The sequence below is a fragment of the Leptidea sinapis genome, chromosome 5 (assembly GCF_905404315.1).
Source record: "Leptidea sinapis chromosome 5, ilLepSina1.1, whole genome shotgun sequence".
Classification (NCBI taxonomy): Eukaryota; Metazoa; Arthropoda; class Insecta; order Lepidoptera; family Pieridae; genus Leptidea; species Leptidea sinapis.
In genome coordinates this window covers 1558402-1574137 of record NC_066269.1, presented here as the reverse complement: position 1 = coordinate 1574137, position 15736 = coordinate 1558402, and the positions used below count along the sequence as shown (strand labels likewise).

At 32.4% G+C, this 15736-nt stretch overlaps 1 protein-coding gene across 1 annotated transcript in view; it reads left to right on the top strand.

Annotated features, from left to right (window-relative positions):
- LOC126964651 (arrestin homolog) overlaps window positions 1-15736 on the top strand; it is a 111587-nt gene that overhangs the window by 44707 nt on the left and 51144 nt on the right. Inside the window, exons 2-3 of the mRNA XM_050807895.1 lie at window positions 3586-3636; window positions 15296-15460. Of these exons, the coding sequence (XP_050663852.1) occupies window positions 3605-3636; window positions 15296-15460 (197 nt within the window). The 5' untranslated portion in view covers window positions 3586-3604. The remainder of the gene's footprint in view (window positions 1-3585; window positions 3637-15295; window positions 15461-15736) is intronic.

Sequence of the window (15736 nt, the reverse complement as noted above, 5' to 3'; positions counted from 1 at the left end):
AAAAACTTGCGAGCCTTATAATGCGTGACCGTGAAATTATATCTGTCAATTTGCATTAGTAGTTCAATGTTCAAAATACTAAGTAGCGAATGTCAAGAGTGGCTGACTGTTTACGACTTGACAAAAAAAATCGGTTACAGTAACAATATATTCGCTTACTTTTTAATCTTGCTGTTTGTCCGTTAGAGTTGATCTTCTCTCTTGCACGCTTTCCAAACATCTAAACGCTAGTATATTGTAAGTATATGCTCTGAAAGATAACCGATACAAGTATCGGAAAGCCTCAGATCAGGAAAATCCGGTGAAAGAGTTATAGAAATAATGCGCTTTATTTTTTTACTACATTATAAGACGAAACAGAAATACAGTGATCCTCCTTATAACACGTTTTCATATTACGCGACCTGCAGCACCTATAACACGGGGATTTTCCCACATACATATTTCTGTACTGTGAAATTTATAAAGATTTGTACAGTTCCTAATAAGCTTTGCGTACTTTTGCACGTGTATCATTTGTGTTAAATTATTAATTATTATTTTTAAACTTTAATAAAAAAGTAAAACTAGGCAAACAATTGAAATACTTCTTACGATTTGTGGTTAATAATTATTACGAATTACGAGGTCGTAACAACGCGTTAAACGGAAAAAAAACTAAACGCGTTTTATATATAGTTTATATATAGTTATAGGGAGGATTATCTGTACATGTATTTACTATAGGGAATGTTTATGATATAACATATTGCAACAACACTTGGTAAACGTCATGAGTTTGTAAAGGGGCTATTAGTTTACATTTTGAATAAATGAATGAATGAATGAAAACTTTATTAATAACAAACACAAACCACCACACAGAATAATACAAGTAAAAAAGTCTTACAGAAATAACACAAAAGAATACAAAAAGTAAAAAATAAAAATAATATAGGCATAATATTATAGTGCTTATAATTTAAAAGTACTCTTTGGCAGTTATTGCTATCAAAAGGAGCTGACTCAGCGTCATGCTGCGTTGGTTGACCGACAGCGCTGATTTTCAGCAGCCCCCTGGTGATTCATTGAGTAACTACAATTGTTAAATAATATTTTTTGTTTTATTAAAGGTTCCATTAATATTTTTTTTAAAGATGATAATTTGAAATTTGGTACTACTGATCTGAATATAGGGACATTAATATTAAAATAATAGCAATTTTATAAATATTAGCAACAGAAACTAACAATAAGTTCATTCCAGTTGTTATGTATTATTAATAGACATATCATGTAATAATATAAGATACTTAATTATTCAAATAGACATAAGAATAAGGTATTTAACTTTTTTCCGGAATGTTCCAACAGTCTTCAAGCTGCGAAACGGTGGTGGTATATCATTCCAGCACTTGGTGGCACTGTACCTAAAACTTCCTCTAAAAGAGGCGGAATGATGGAGTAGCACTGACAGGACATTGAAAGCAAACCTTGTTTCAAAATTTAACTGACTGCTCTGACATAGACAATATTTTGGCGTTTTTGTCATAATAATACCAAAAAGAAGCGTGGCTAAATGTAATCGTCTAATAATTAAATATTATCATCGATAAAGTTAATTATAATAAAGCACGCTATTTCTGATTTAATTAAATGGCTCTAGAGAGAATGAATATTAAATATTGATTTTTTTACACGAGCGTGCAATTACGGGACGCTCTGTTCTGTGAAAAATTAATTCCAGGAATATGGAGCCGATATCCATTCTGTTTTGTGTTTTGTTTCAAACGAAATTGGGCTACGCTTCACTCTCACTGAATAAAATGATTTTATACAATAACAACTGGTTGTGTTTTATTATTCGAAGATTTTGAGTTTCCCAAGTTTTTTTACTGGCGTTGTGTAGAGACGTCGCTTCATTGTGTGTCTTCTACCGCATCTATTGAGGGGAGTGTTCTGAAGAGCTGTTTCACCAGATTCCTGCCACCAAATTCTAACTTCGCACAATACGTCACAGATTAGGATATCATCCCCACCATCTGGATGTGTGGCGTTCCTCCACAGTGCAGTTATGAAGGAACTTTCTTCCACTAATAATAATACTAACACTAGGAATAAGCCCCCTAGTGTGGTGTTTCCGCATTCCTTGTCGTTTGACACGGGTATCTTCCAAAAAGCGTATACACCTTCAGGTGTTGCAAGATAATGTGGGCGGCGGTGATCACTTATCACCAGGTGACCTATACGCTAGTTTGTGCTCCTTTTCCATAGAAAAAAATGAATAATAACGGAGAGCAAACGAGCGTTCGGGTCACCCTGATCTGCTAATTTGTTTTATTCTTCTGCAAAATAAAAGGAATCACTGAAGCGTAGCTTGCCTTGTAGAAAAGAGTACGCGCTTCTTTTGAAGTTACCCATGTCGTATCGTCCCGGGAACACAGCGCAAGGATAATAGACAGTTAGGTTTTACGTGGAAGAAAGTTATTTGAAAACTGCACTGAAGATGAACACCACACATCCAGACGGTGGGGTATTGTTCTGTTGATGTTGTAATTGTGAAATTCATAGGTAGGCCAGACAGCTCTGCGGAACACTCCCCGTGAATAATGCGGTAGAAGACACAATGTAGCTACTTTACGCAATGCCAAGTTATCTAGCTGTTTACACTAGATCCTTGAGAATTCGCAGATTTCGCAGCTCTACGTTTCAATCGGTCAAATAGTTCAACATACCAGGAATGAGAGCAATACTCCATATTATGTCACCGGATGTCCGCTTTGCTGAGCCTTGAAGTATTGCCTTATTTATAACCTGGAAGAAACTGCTTATCGAAGTGAATTGGTAAACGCTCGAGATTTTGAGACTCAGTTTTCCAATATGAGGCGAGGTATTGAGGGGTGTGTAGATAAAAAGGGGTGATACGACAAAATATAGTTAATTATTCGTGCAGAAAGACACCCACAAATTTGACGATGTACCATTTACTATGATGTCACCACTGCAAGCAATCTCTGATTTCATAACCTAACCACCAAAATTCTGATGTTTAGTATCTAGGTTTTATACTTAACTGAACGATAGGAAATTTAATCGAATTATTAATTAATAATAATTTTGATAATTTACAAAAAGGTATACCTACCTTATGAACAAAATTATTTAGTAAACTAGGAAATTCCTAACATTCATGAATCCAAAAAAAATATTCTTCTCGAGAGTTAAATTGAACAAGATTAATTTTGCCCCATTCTGCGACTGGTTTTTCCGGCACTGGTCGACGATTTCCGTAGAGAGACCGGTCCCCAGTACTGTAAGCTGCATAGCAATCTATATTTTTACAATGTAATATTTTAAGGCAGTTTTAAAGGACGCCTTAATTATTTTGTTATTGTACGGTAAAGGATGGTACAGATAAGATATACTCTTTTCCACGAGAGTGTACAGGATTTTTGTAAGAATCATAAAAATAATCATGAAAAAGTATTCATGTTAAATCACCCTAAGAAAACTGCGAAAGAATGCGTAACTCAACTACCAATGGGGACAATATCTGTCAAAAATATAGGACTTGCGAGGATACAAATGTGATTATTTTTGTTCCAGATTCACATTTGATTGCAAAATGACATCGGACAGTGCACTGAACTCACAAAGGTAAGGAAAAAAACATCATTTGATTATATTACACCCTTCTTTATATGTAGACACATTAATAGATTTTTGAGTATCTTTTCTATGGAAGAGGTGGACAAACACGCGCTTATAGGACTGATGGTATATCATCACGTCGGCCCATACTCTTTTTTGACACCAGAGGAACCTGTTATAGTTAATAAATCATTGTATTTATTGGATGCTAGTACTAATTATGACAGTTATCACGACCATCCTTACACAAACAATGAATACAAGCTCTAAAGGTCATCATCATAAAGGCATCCAATTTACAGTTCATTTTATATTACTTCTTATGAAATATTTGATATAATTTGAACAGGATTGGTTGTAGCACCTTCCACACTAATACATAATAATGTTTATTACAACCATTGTTAAATACTCTAGAATCTAGATGATTGAAAAGAGTGGCCGTTGAGTTTCTTGTATGTTCTTCTCACGAGCTCTATTTGTTAAGAACTAATCGTAGATTCAATAATTTAATATAAATATTTATTGTGACGATTCAAAAGCGCTTAGTTTAAGCCTAATTGAATAAAGTTTATTTCACTTTGAATGACGGGAGCGTTGCCAACCCCGAAACCAAAAAACGTTGAAAATACGTTGGTGGAGATACGCGTCTAGCTAAGGCGTCACCAACACGATGATACTGTTTGAAATAATTAAAATATACATTTTTAGTGAGAGCTTAAATTTTAATACTGAATACTTATTAAAAAAAAATTGTATACATGCGCGTTTGCTTCCGTTATAATGATAGTCCACGATCTCACACTATTTGACGTTTGAGTGTGTTTGTTGCATCATTTTACATTTTACATATTATATTGTAATTGAAATGATTTGTAAATCGATGTAAATCTTGATATAAAAGAGTGGCAATGAGTTTCTTGCTACTTCTTCTCATTAGCTCAACCCTTTACGAAGTAGCGGTAGATTCAATAAGAAAAAAAATTTTTCTTTATACTTTCATAAGTGTCATTTCCCTGACCTAATAAACTGATTTTGATTTGATTTGATTTGAGCCAGGGTCCATTTTTGCATGTGATTTCGAAAAATCTAATTTTCCGTGCCTAGCTTAATTTTAAAATTTTAGACTGTTGCATCTTAATAATGAATATATTATATATATTGATAATGTTCTTTAAGCACATTAACGAATTTGCTAGAAATTGCGACAGTCATAATGTTAACTGAATGAATACTCAATTTTTTTCTAGGATTTTTCTTTTATTACGTTAAAGAAGTATTCTTATACTATGTACATAGTTCTTGCGTACGTACTTAACACACACACTTTTTTTTCTACGCCAAAGAAGTATAATTTCTAACGCTTGTTTATACAAAATCTATTTGAGTAACTTAATAAATACTTAGCAAATTTTTTGTTAAACTAGAAAAAACTATTTCAAGAATAAGTTCGGACTAAATTATGTAGTAGTAGGTATAGTACACTACTATTAACACAGAATAGGTAAATCAAACAGCAATTATCAAAGTAATTAAAAGTTAATTCGGGTGAAATGAGATTTCAAAATGTGGAACGATTTAATAACGTTCTGTATTTGACATGTAATTATTCGAAAATTCGGTCCTAAATAATTATGTAGGTGAGTCAGATGAGATGTTTCATTTCTCACTAACCGCTGACAGCCTGGTACAAGGGTGGTATAACAACATGATGATGATGTCTTACAGGCCTATTTTGGCCTCAGCGACTGTTACCTGGGCTTTAAAACAACATTATCATTTTTTGAAGTGAAAACTTCTATAGCGGCGTTGGGCTTTTTTGGTAGGGAAAAATCTTATGGGTTCCCGTCACCGACAAAAAAATAATTATAAATATAATATATAGTTAGACACTTTTAGATGGGGGAAATCACGTGCGTTTGCGTCACATGCATATAGCAGTATATCTGTAACTATTCAGCTGACGTATTGTGCAACAATACTGCTGTTTATATTATCTTATATGTGAAATTGAATATTCAAATTCAAATATATTTATTCCAAATAGGATATAAAATCACTTATTGAAAGCCAAAAACTACCACCTATTCGAAAATAATGCCTTAGAACTGATAAGAACGGGTGCAACAAGCTCAGTGGAATTTTTTTTTCATAAAAATGGTTACATCGTACAATTAAAAAAGATTTTGTGAAAAGTTCAATGTGTATTTATATACTGTGTATTGTTAAAATAATGTCTTTGTTAGATTAATATATTATTGAAAATAAGTTTTAAAAATAAATTGAAATTAATTACTATTTAATCATTTTAAAACATTATGTAAATTTTAATGCTAAAATTTCTAAGTTTTCACTTCTATCGACTGTCTCTACAATTTCCAATTTTTTTAGTAACATATAATAATAATTAAGCTTTTCTACAGTTACCAAAACATAATAATGTTTACTTAGGTACTGAATAATTTAACTAAGAGCGCTGCCAGCAGCTATCTTCTATGATACAGTGCATATCCCTTGTCATTGTGGACAGTCTCTTTAATAATATTCCCTGTGAACTTTAAACTTCTATTTCATCCCATCCATTTTAATATAATTTAATATTAACTCTACTGCAATAATAAGTTAAAGTTAATTGTAGAGTAAATTACTTTTCTTCTTAATTTTATTCTTAGTCTGTGTACCTACAAAGCTTATTCAAATCCTCTTTAAATGTTAATATTCTGTTAATTCTACATGCACTATATGTATAAATATATTTAATATCAAAAAAAATTGCCAGTCATTTCATGTTTTAACTAATTCTAAAATGATGTTAAGACCGGGGTAAATAACCCGAAGTCACTGGCTCTGGTAAAAAAGTTTGCTGTAGTGTTAAACTAAACAAACTTAAATTAAGTTTATTGTTGATCGCAGACACAAGTAAATACAATTTAAAATTTTGCAGTTTTGTGTTGCTTTTCTCATGAGAATCAGTACCGTATGGCTTGTATTTTATCAATAAATTTACTTTTTATTAGTTTTGATGTTATTTAGACACCAATGTATACCGCAGCACCGGCATTGTCTTTAGTCAAAGAGTAATGTGCAAGTCAAAATAAAAAAAAAAATCAAAATCTATTCAAAGTCAAAATATCTTAATTCATTTAAATCATATTAGATCATTTTGTAATTATAATGTTTTGTTTAATTAAAACAGAGTTAGAGCAAGTTCATTCCCACGCATTTTTATCATCTAAGTAATCTGTAATTTTATAGTAAGCTTTCTTATAAAGCTTTCGTTGAATTGAATTTTTAAATTTGTTTACTGTCAGATTAAGCATATCACTTGGGAGTTTATTATAAAAGCCCATACATTGCCCTTTAAATGATTTATCAACTTTATGGAGCCTGGTAGTGGTAACAGCGAGTTTATCTTTATTCCTAGTAATAAAATTATGACCATCGCTATTTTTCTTAAACAGGTTAATATTCCTGTGCACGTACATCAGATTTTATCATCAGACTTATCGAACGAAGTGTTTAAATTCTCTTTGATACTTATCTCTTAAAAATTTTCACGGACAGATTCTTTGGGACCCATAGTGTAAATTGCACAAACAGGCCTCTTCATTCATCTAGGGTAATTTCTTTCTATACATTTAGACAAATCACGTCGTATAAAAATAAAGCCGAAATAAGGAACATTCCACAAATTACACCATAATAAGCTTCGACTGCTATTTCTATACATTGCTGCATTTACTCCAATTGTTTAAAATATTCTTATTCAATAAGCAGCAATGTAAAACATCTATTCAGTTTAGATTCGATTCGGACAGTGACAGTTGACACACGACTAAGGAAAAGTGTGCTTACATTGTCTTTAAGCACACTCTGGCCGTTCCGCTATCAGACTGCAAATGAGCCGCAGTACATAGCAATGAGTAGGGCGTACTCTTATGCTCAGTTTAACGTCTTGTTTGTATTGACACTTTTACTCAACAAACGCCCGGGTTGTTTTTTATTTATAGATTTATAAAAATATATGTTTTGGTAAAATTCGACTTATGCCTGGTTCCCTATATAATTTATACGTATAGATAGAGCTTCTTACTCAAACCAAAAAAAAATAGATAAGAATTTTTATGTTATTTTTCAATATATACTCGATTACAAGAAAAATTAATTAAAAAAAATCCCGTTAGGTTTATGGGCAAAGAAATCTAGAAGTAGGTGAGACCTCCTTTTTATGATTTATTTCGACGTGCTCATAGCTGCCACAGTCTATGTATGCTCAATTTCACCGATGGTGTCATTATCCGAGAATAACTAAGCTGTATAAAATTATTTGCTGCAATTACTTTCAGAATAACTCACAACACAAAAAGTTACTCCTAGTATAACAATTTTTTGTTAAGTGTAATTAATGCAGACAAATTAAATAGGCTTGTCATTGTCTCAGTACAGTATAGCAAGACAGGACATTTTTAATATATTCGTCACTTTGAACTTTGTCAATATGTCAAGTGCTGTTTTTCAAACATTATCTTTAAAGTTTTTTCTGCTCTTTTCTCAAACGCTACATTTTTAATAAAATTTTCTCTGAATTCTAATTCAATGTAGTTAGTAATTTAGTAATTTTTATTAGCAGTTATGAATCCTTGGTCACTCAGTTATAATGTACTCTGTACGCTCAGCTGACATTAATAATTGACACCATTTTGATTTTATCCGAGGAATAAGCCAGTTTTTCTTAAGCCTCAATGATATTATATACAATAAAGAGGCAATACTTTTAAATATCATTGCTTAAGCCCGCTACCCCAAGAAATCGCCAAAACAGCGCATAATTAAAGCCATTTCTTGACGGTTTACATAAAGGTTATATTTGTACAACAAATAATTATATTTCTACACGATATGAGACGAAAATTCATTCTTTACGTTTCTATTTTATATACTTAGACAGTGCGAAAAAAAATCTTTTACAGTTGGAGTAATGCTAATCATTCAATCTACATAAAAATTATACGAAAATTTATTAATTGTATACTAATACTATTTAACATGACATAGTTTTGTTAGTTTTGTAAATTGTGTTATGTTTGTAATAAATCAAAAATGATTCTAATTTCGAATTAATACTATGGCAATCTTGTACGAGAGAATCTTGCCATTAGCTCGGTCCTAGCCTTAAAAATTGGTGGTAGAAGTATGTGTAGGTGGTAGGTACTCTAATATTACTTTGTTATTCTTGTCTAATATTACTTTGGTAGTCTTGCCCCAAACTAGGTATAGCCTGAAAAAACTAGGTTTAGCGTCAAAACGTAATTTACGTAAGTAATTATAAATACGTTAGTAGTGGATGCTACGGGGTTCGCAGAGACTCGCCATGTGCAAGGAGCCGTACGCCAAACTTCTACAAACTCAATGTACTCCTTTATATTATAATAACTCTTCGCCAGTATACACTTACAATATACTAACCTTAACATAAATGAATACATAATAAACATCCAGGACTCGGAAACAAACATCCATAATATTCAACAAAAATAATGTTTGCACCTACCGAGATTTTTACCCAGGAACATTACGCAGCATCACTACTCGCCTATATGGGTTGTCATTATTTAATTTTATTGGTCATTATTTTTATTTGATAATAAAAATGATAGTAAAAATATATCAAATACTCAATTCCGCGGCCGTAATGAAAGCCATGTCATCTGTTATGTGTCCGCGGTCACCTGACTTCAAGCAAAGTGCGAAACTATAAGCGCTCTATTAACTGAAAATTAGGCCATAACCGGAGTACTATTCTCATCATCTGGTTTGGTGCAACCCAGCATCAGCGGGCCACGCTCCTGTGTTTATTCTGGTTTTTGCAAGAGAGTATGGGCTGTATGGTGGTGATCACCAACCATCAGGTGACCCATTACACTCGATTTCCATTCCATATTTTCCTTCTTTTTAAATTAAAACATTATCATCACAAAATTCACAGACCTTACTACTCATAGTGGATTGGAGGATGGAGTGTGTTTGTGAGTGTATGTGTGTAAATTGTTATAAGTAAGTGTAAGTTATACTTCTTTAGGCGCGTTATGAAAAAATCATGAGAGTGAATTAGGATAGGCAAAGGGTTCAAGCCCATACAGCCGTATTCATTATTTAATAATTAATTGTCAAAGCCATATTTGCAAGATCTTTACAATATTGTTCTTTCTACAAACTTAGAATAGCAGAAGCAATAAATAATTTTGAGTACGTTTACTTTGTTACGCCAAAGAAGTATAACTTCTTGCGTGCATACATAAGTACACACACACTTTTTTTAATTTATACCTTCCTTAAGTATTTAAGTCTTTAAAAAACAACGTTTTCTGTTCTTAAAAATTAGTTCAGTAGTGTTACAGTGCTTATTATAGTCATAAAGAATGTTACATATAACATACAATTTCGTTGGAAAAGCTACAATTAATGCTAAAAGACATAGCAATTACACAGTGTCATGGTACAAAATGAATTCACTTCGTTGCCACAATAAATTACAATTATATGATCTAGAAAACAAAACCTCCTTTGTGGCTTTTTGCAAGCTTTTACTTCGCCTCTTATAAAGCTCATTTATTTTATTTAGCGTGGCCGGAGTAATCACTTTGATAGTTCTCAATTCATTTTTCATGCAATTTTCTTTGTTAATGTTGTTAAAATATAATGTTGTTCATTACAAGGCCTAATGTTTCGTTATTCTTCGTAAGAATTCTTTTCTTTGTGTACCAGACGTTTAGACGTAAGGTGTAACTCTAATACTTATAAAAAATTCTCGTGTCCCGGTGTTTGTTACCAAACTTCTCAGAAACGGCTAAACCAATTTGTTTGAAAATTTATGTGTATATCGTAGGTAGGTCTGAGAATCGGCCAACATCTATTTTTCATACCCCTAAATGATAAGGGTCACCAACCTCTAAATATTTTTTTTATTATGATTCAGCATTAAAAAATACATACAACTTCAAATTTTCACCCGTCCACGATCAACATCTACTTTTGTATCGCGATTTTAATATTATACCATTCCATCCACATATAAACTTTAAAAGAGTTGCAAGATGGCAATCGAATATAATGATTGTTGTAGTACGATAAATTTTATATACGATATATTTGGTATGTCTGAGAATCAGTCTTCATCTATTTTTTATACCCCAAAAATTTTTATAATTGAATTTTTTAATACCTAATAAGATGGCAATACAACGTTTGCTGGGTCAGCTAGTTTTAATATAAATTGCTGTTCTCACAACTTCAACAGTGTGGAACTAAATCTCTCTCCGAAGTTAAATTATTAACGCTTTTCACGTGGATTTTCTTGCCTCGTACAGCCAATTTGTGGAATCAACTACCGACTGCAGTTCTTCTGAATCGATACCTTAAAAGCCAGCAACGCATCTGATGTTTCAGATGTCCATGGGCGATTACCACACCACATCCCATGACGTGAGTCAAATTCAAATTCAAATTCAAAACCACTTTATTCATGTAGGTCACGGAAATAGCACTTATGAATGTCAAAAACAAATTAAGTATTGTTTCTTATTGAATATACCGCTACTTCGTAAAGGGTTGAGCTAATGAGAAGAAGTCGCAAGAAACTCATTGCCACTCTTATAAGTCAAGATTTACATTTTAATTGCATTACAAATCATTTCAATTACAATATATGCAAAGTGATGCAACAAAGATACTCAAATGTCAAAAACTGAAAGGCTTACACGAGTAAGTCAAAAAAAGAAAATTAATACTTATAAACACAAGAGTTATTGAGTATAGTAGATGCATCAATCCACACATACCGTAAATAAATAGAGGCATTATGTGAGCATTTCATAAAATAAAATATATAATAACTTTAACTTTAAAGGAAATAATAATAATAAAAAACACATCAAGCAGAGATCATCCAGCCACAGTCTCTTGCCCGATTTCCTCATCTTCACCTCTTTTCGTTCTATCAGTACGTGATCGGTACCTACGTGGCCACCCCGATTTCTTATGGTCTTCGAGAGAGGATGTGTTGGTATATCTATATAATCAGTCATGCTGCCTGACATTAATATAGTGTTTGCTCTGCAAAAGAGAGCTGTTTGTGCTATATATCAGCTTGGTTAGACAGTCTCTCAAAGAATAATTAAAGACATAAATATTATGACTGTTCATTGTCAGTATTATATTATATTTTATGAAAATTTAATATACGTTCACAAAAATCGTCACCTTTTTGCTCTTAATAGTGCTTTTCATTAGTATAACACTAGGAATAAGGGATTGCTTGTAACTAATTCTAGTAGGCTTCATAAGATACATAACAGCTTTAAGGGTAAATGCATACACTTCCACAATAAAGTCCCAGCCACTGTTCAGGCATTATCTATAAATAAATTTAAATGTTTTATAAAAAATGGGGCTGTCGTAAATCTTATTACTCCACTGCTGAATATCTAAATGATCGGACAGCCTGGGACTAGATTGTGATTATTTTATAGCGATAGAAATGACTGTACAATATTGTATATTTTTTATTGAAAAGAGCGCAAAAAAAAGAATGCTGGGAGAGTTTCTTGCGCCGCTTCTTCTCTCTCAGAGCGCCATTTGTTTCCGAAGCGGTAGTAGTATCTAGTAGTTATTAGAAATGACATCAAAAAGAATTCTAAAGGAATCAATTTTGAGAAAATAAATGTCTTTTAAAATATTGATATTTCATAATGATAACACGAGGAACAAACATAAACTTGTTATGCCTAGTACTCGGTTAAGTCGAGTAAGTCTTTTATTGGGCCATGTATATGCTTCTACAATATGATCCCAGAAAGTTTACAAAACTAATGTGTTACGAAATTTAAAAGAATTCTGAAAAACGTTTGGGTGGGAAAGGTTACTGTAGCATAAACAATTCTCTTAATGACACCACAGACTGGAAATGAAGTGAACACCCTCAGGCTCTTTGTATATCACATTGTAATCCATATTTTTTATATAAAATAAGCCCACTGAGTTTCTTACGCCCGTTCTTCTCAGGTCTGAGGAAGTCTATTTTGAATAAGTGGTAGTTTTTGACGTTCAATAAGTGATTTTGAATCCTATTTTGAATAAAAATATTTAAATTTGAATATACATTTATAGCATTTGAAGTGTATTAAAAATAGCCTATGGTTTTTCGAACTACCGATTATCTTCTATCGACGTAGGAGTTTTTTCTTGCATCACTTCACTTATATTGTAATTATAAAATGAAAAAACTGTAAAATATATAGATCTAAAAGAGTGACAATGAACTTCTTGCTACTTCTTCTCAATAATGCTCAATTTTTTTCGTGTTAAATGTAAAGAAAAGAAAACTTTTGACATTCATATGTTTCATTTGGTTGATCTAACTAGATCATAGTTTCTCAACCTTATTTTGCTCACCGCCCACTTTGAGAGTATGTTTTTTTTTCCTTTTTAGACTATATTTTTTAATCAACCCACGCCCCATCTGCGCCATCTCAATGCCCCCTAATTTTCTCTGGGTCTTCAACTGCCCCCCTGAAAGTCTCAAACGCCCACAAGGGGGCGTTATCGCCCACGTTGACAACCTATGACCTAAATGAATAAAGTGATTTTGATTTGATTTCATTACTTGATAGTTTACAAAACAAAGCTGTTCTAAAAGTACATTAGAGCTCGAGGCGGTGTAGGGTTACATTTCGGCTACATTGTCCTATCCTCTTCAGTGGATATTGTAAATAAAATGTCATTCCACACAATACAAGGGTGGTTCAGTGTCGGTCAGGTCGACTATAGTATTATTTAAATGATGAGGGCTTTAACATGATCCTTTCTTGTTTCAGACAATATAAATTTTAAACTCTATCGGCCTTACAAATAATCTTAGATTAAATTAAATTTAAATTATAGATATACCTGAGTATACGAAGAATATGCAAAATGTTTACAAATTGACATTTTGCGATTGGTTTATTCTTTTCCCGCGTTTATTTGCAGTAATAATAATAAGTAAGTCAGATTTTTTAGTCCATCTATCGCATGTCGCATTACAGACGGCCACGGATGACATATGAATAAAGTTGTATCATAAATCAAACCAATAATGTAATAGTTACCCGAATAGTCTAAGGCGTTAGATTTACAGTCCTTTTTGCCGCTATTGGCAAAAAATTGTCAAAAGTTTTAAAATGATACATTTTTACAGTTAATCTGAAAAATTTAATGTGCTATTATTGCAGACAGTTTTATAGATAGAAAAGATTTGTTAACATTATAAAGTAATTTGTTGTATGGATAAGTTAGGGTTTCCTAATGCATATACGATTTTAGGATGCGCTATATACGATAGTCTTACTAGATTATTACAGGGAAAAATACTGGGGTGAATGAAAACACGCAAAACAGTTATCCGAAAATATTTTACTTGTTTGAACGCTTGACTGGTTTTGACGACGTCATCAGCTGAGTAATGCATACAAATAGTGTTTACACCTGGTTTGTTGTGCTGCTAAATACTTTTAACAATTTTTCCATGCCTAGCCTGGAAACACCGCTCATTCCACAGCTTATATGTACATGGGAGAAAGTCCCTTGAAAACCGCACGGCAGAGGAACGCCAGTCATCTAGATGTTGGGGATAATATGCAAGTTGTGGCGCGTGAAGATGGAATTCGGTGGCAGGAATCAGGTCAAACAGTTCTTCGGAACACGCCATTAATCCTTTATAGTTAGTTTTAATACCCTAAGGGCCTTGTAAAGTGTGTTAAGTTGTCTTAGTTTAACAATGATGTTTGCAAAAGTTTAGCACGCGATTTTAAACGTATGTAGCTTCAAGGTCCGGTAAAACAGTTCGCAAACTTTAACTCAAATAAACTTGTTGTGAGTAATTTTCTATCGTCAGTATATTATATTTCAAATATTAATAAACGCAGTGTAAAGTTACTCCAAGTTTAAAATTACTTTCTGTCATGTAATACTGTAGTGACGAAGACAATAATTTTAAATAACTTTACTTTGCGTTTATTATTAACATAGATAATGATTACTATTGAACCTAAGCCTTTACCAATGCACGCAATTTAACCCTATCATCGACTGTTCTACGTAGAGGGTGTCAAAGTATAAATAAATAATTTAAAAAAAAAAACTAAGAAACACACTTTTAAAGTAAGCCAAACTAAAAAGTAGAAAATAATTTAAAGAAAAATAACAATAATCGTAATTAGAATTAGATTAATTAATTAGAATGTATAAAAATACGCAATTATTTTTATACTTTTTAGTGCATATTATATCTAATGTTTTGGAATAGTGTTTTTGAAGTCACTTGTTAACTTTTTTTTGTTTATTTTTGATATTGTACCAATTGAAAAACTTTATCAAAACAAAAGTTATTGCGTCAATACGGTGACAAATAGAGATGTGCCTTTAAATGAAATCAAAAAATTCAATCTTTTGTGAAAACTTAACAAGAATAGTCTATTGTACTGCGTCAGTTCTACTGGGTGAACCGATTTTGATAATTCTTTTTTATTTGAGCTGGTGCTTCCCATGTGGTCCCATTACAATTTGGTCAAGATCTGACAATGACATCCATTACAAAACCATAATAGTCATAAATTTGTAATATCCCCAGGATATTCAAGAAGACTTCACCAAGTAACAAGTTAACTTTATACCTGACGTCTCGTGACCTGGTGGTGGAAAATGGCACCATTGACAAGATCCAGGGTGTTCTTCACGTGGATGGGGAGAGTCTTGAAAACAAAAAGCTGTTTGGACAAGTGACGCTCACATTCAGGTAAATAAAATACGCCATTTTAAGATGATGATTGTATTATAGTTATGTAAGTAAGTTAAGTGTGTAAAAGTGTAGGAATAGTAATGTGTTATTAATTATAGTATTGCACAAGAACACTGTTTTTTTTAATTTATTATTTATTTATTTACTCTCGTAAAAAATACTTTACTTTGTATGGAAATCGAGTATTGTTTTTGATTTATTTTTTATTTTTTATGAAAATAAGGGACAAGACGAGCAGGACGTTCAGCTGTTGGTTGTTGATACGCCCTGCCC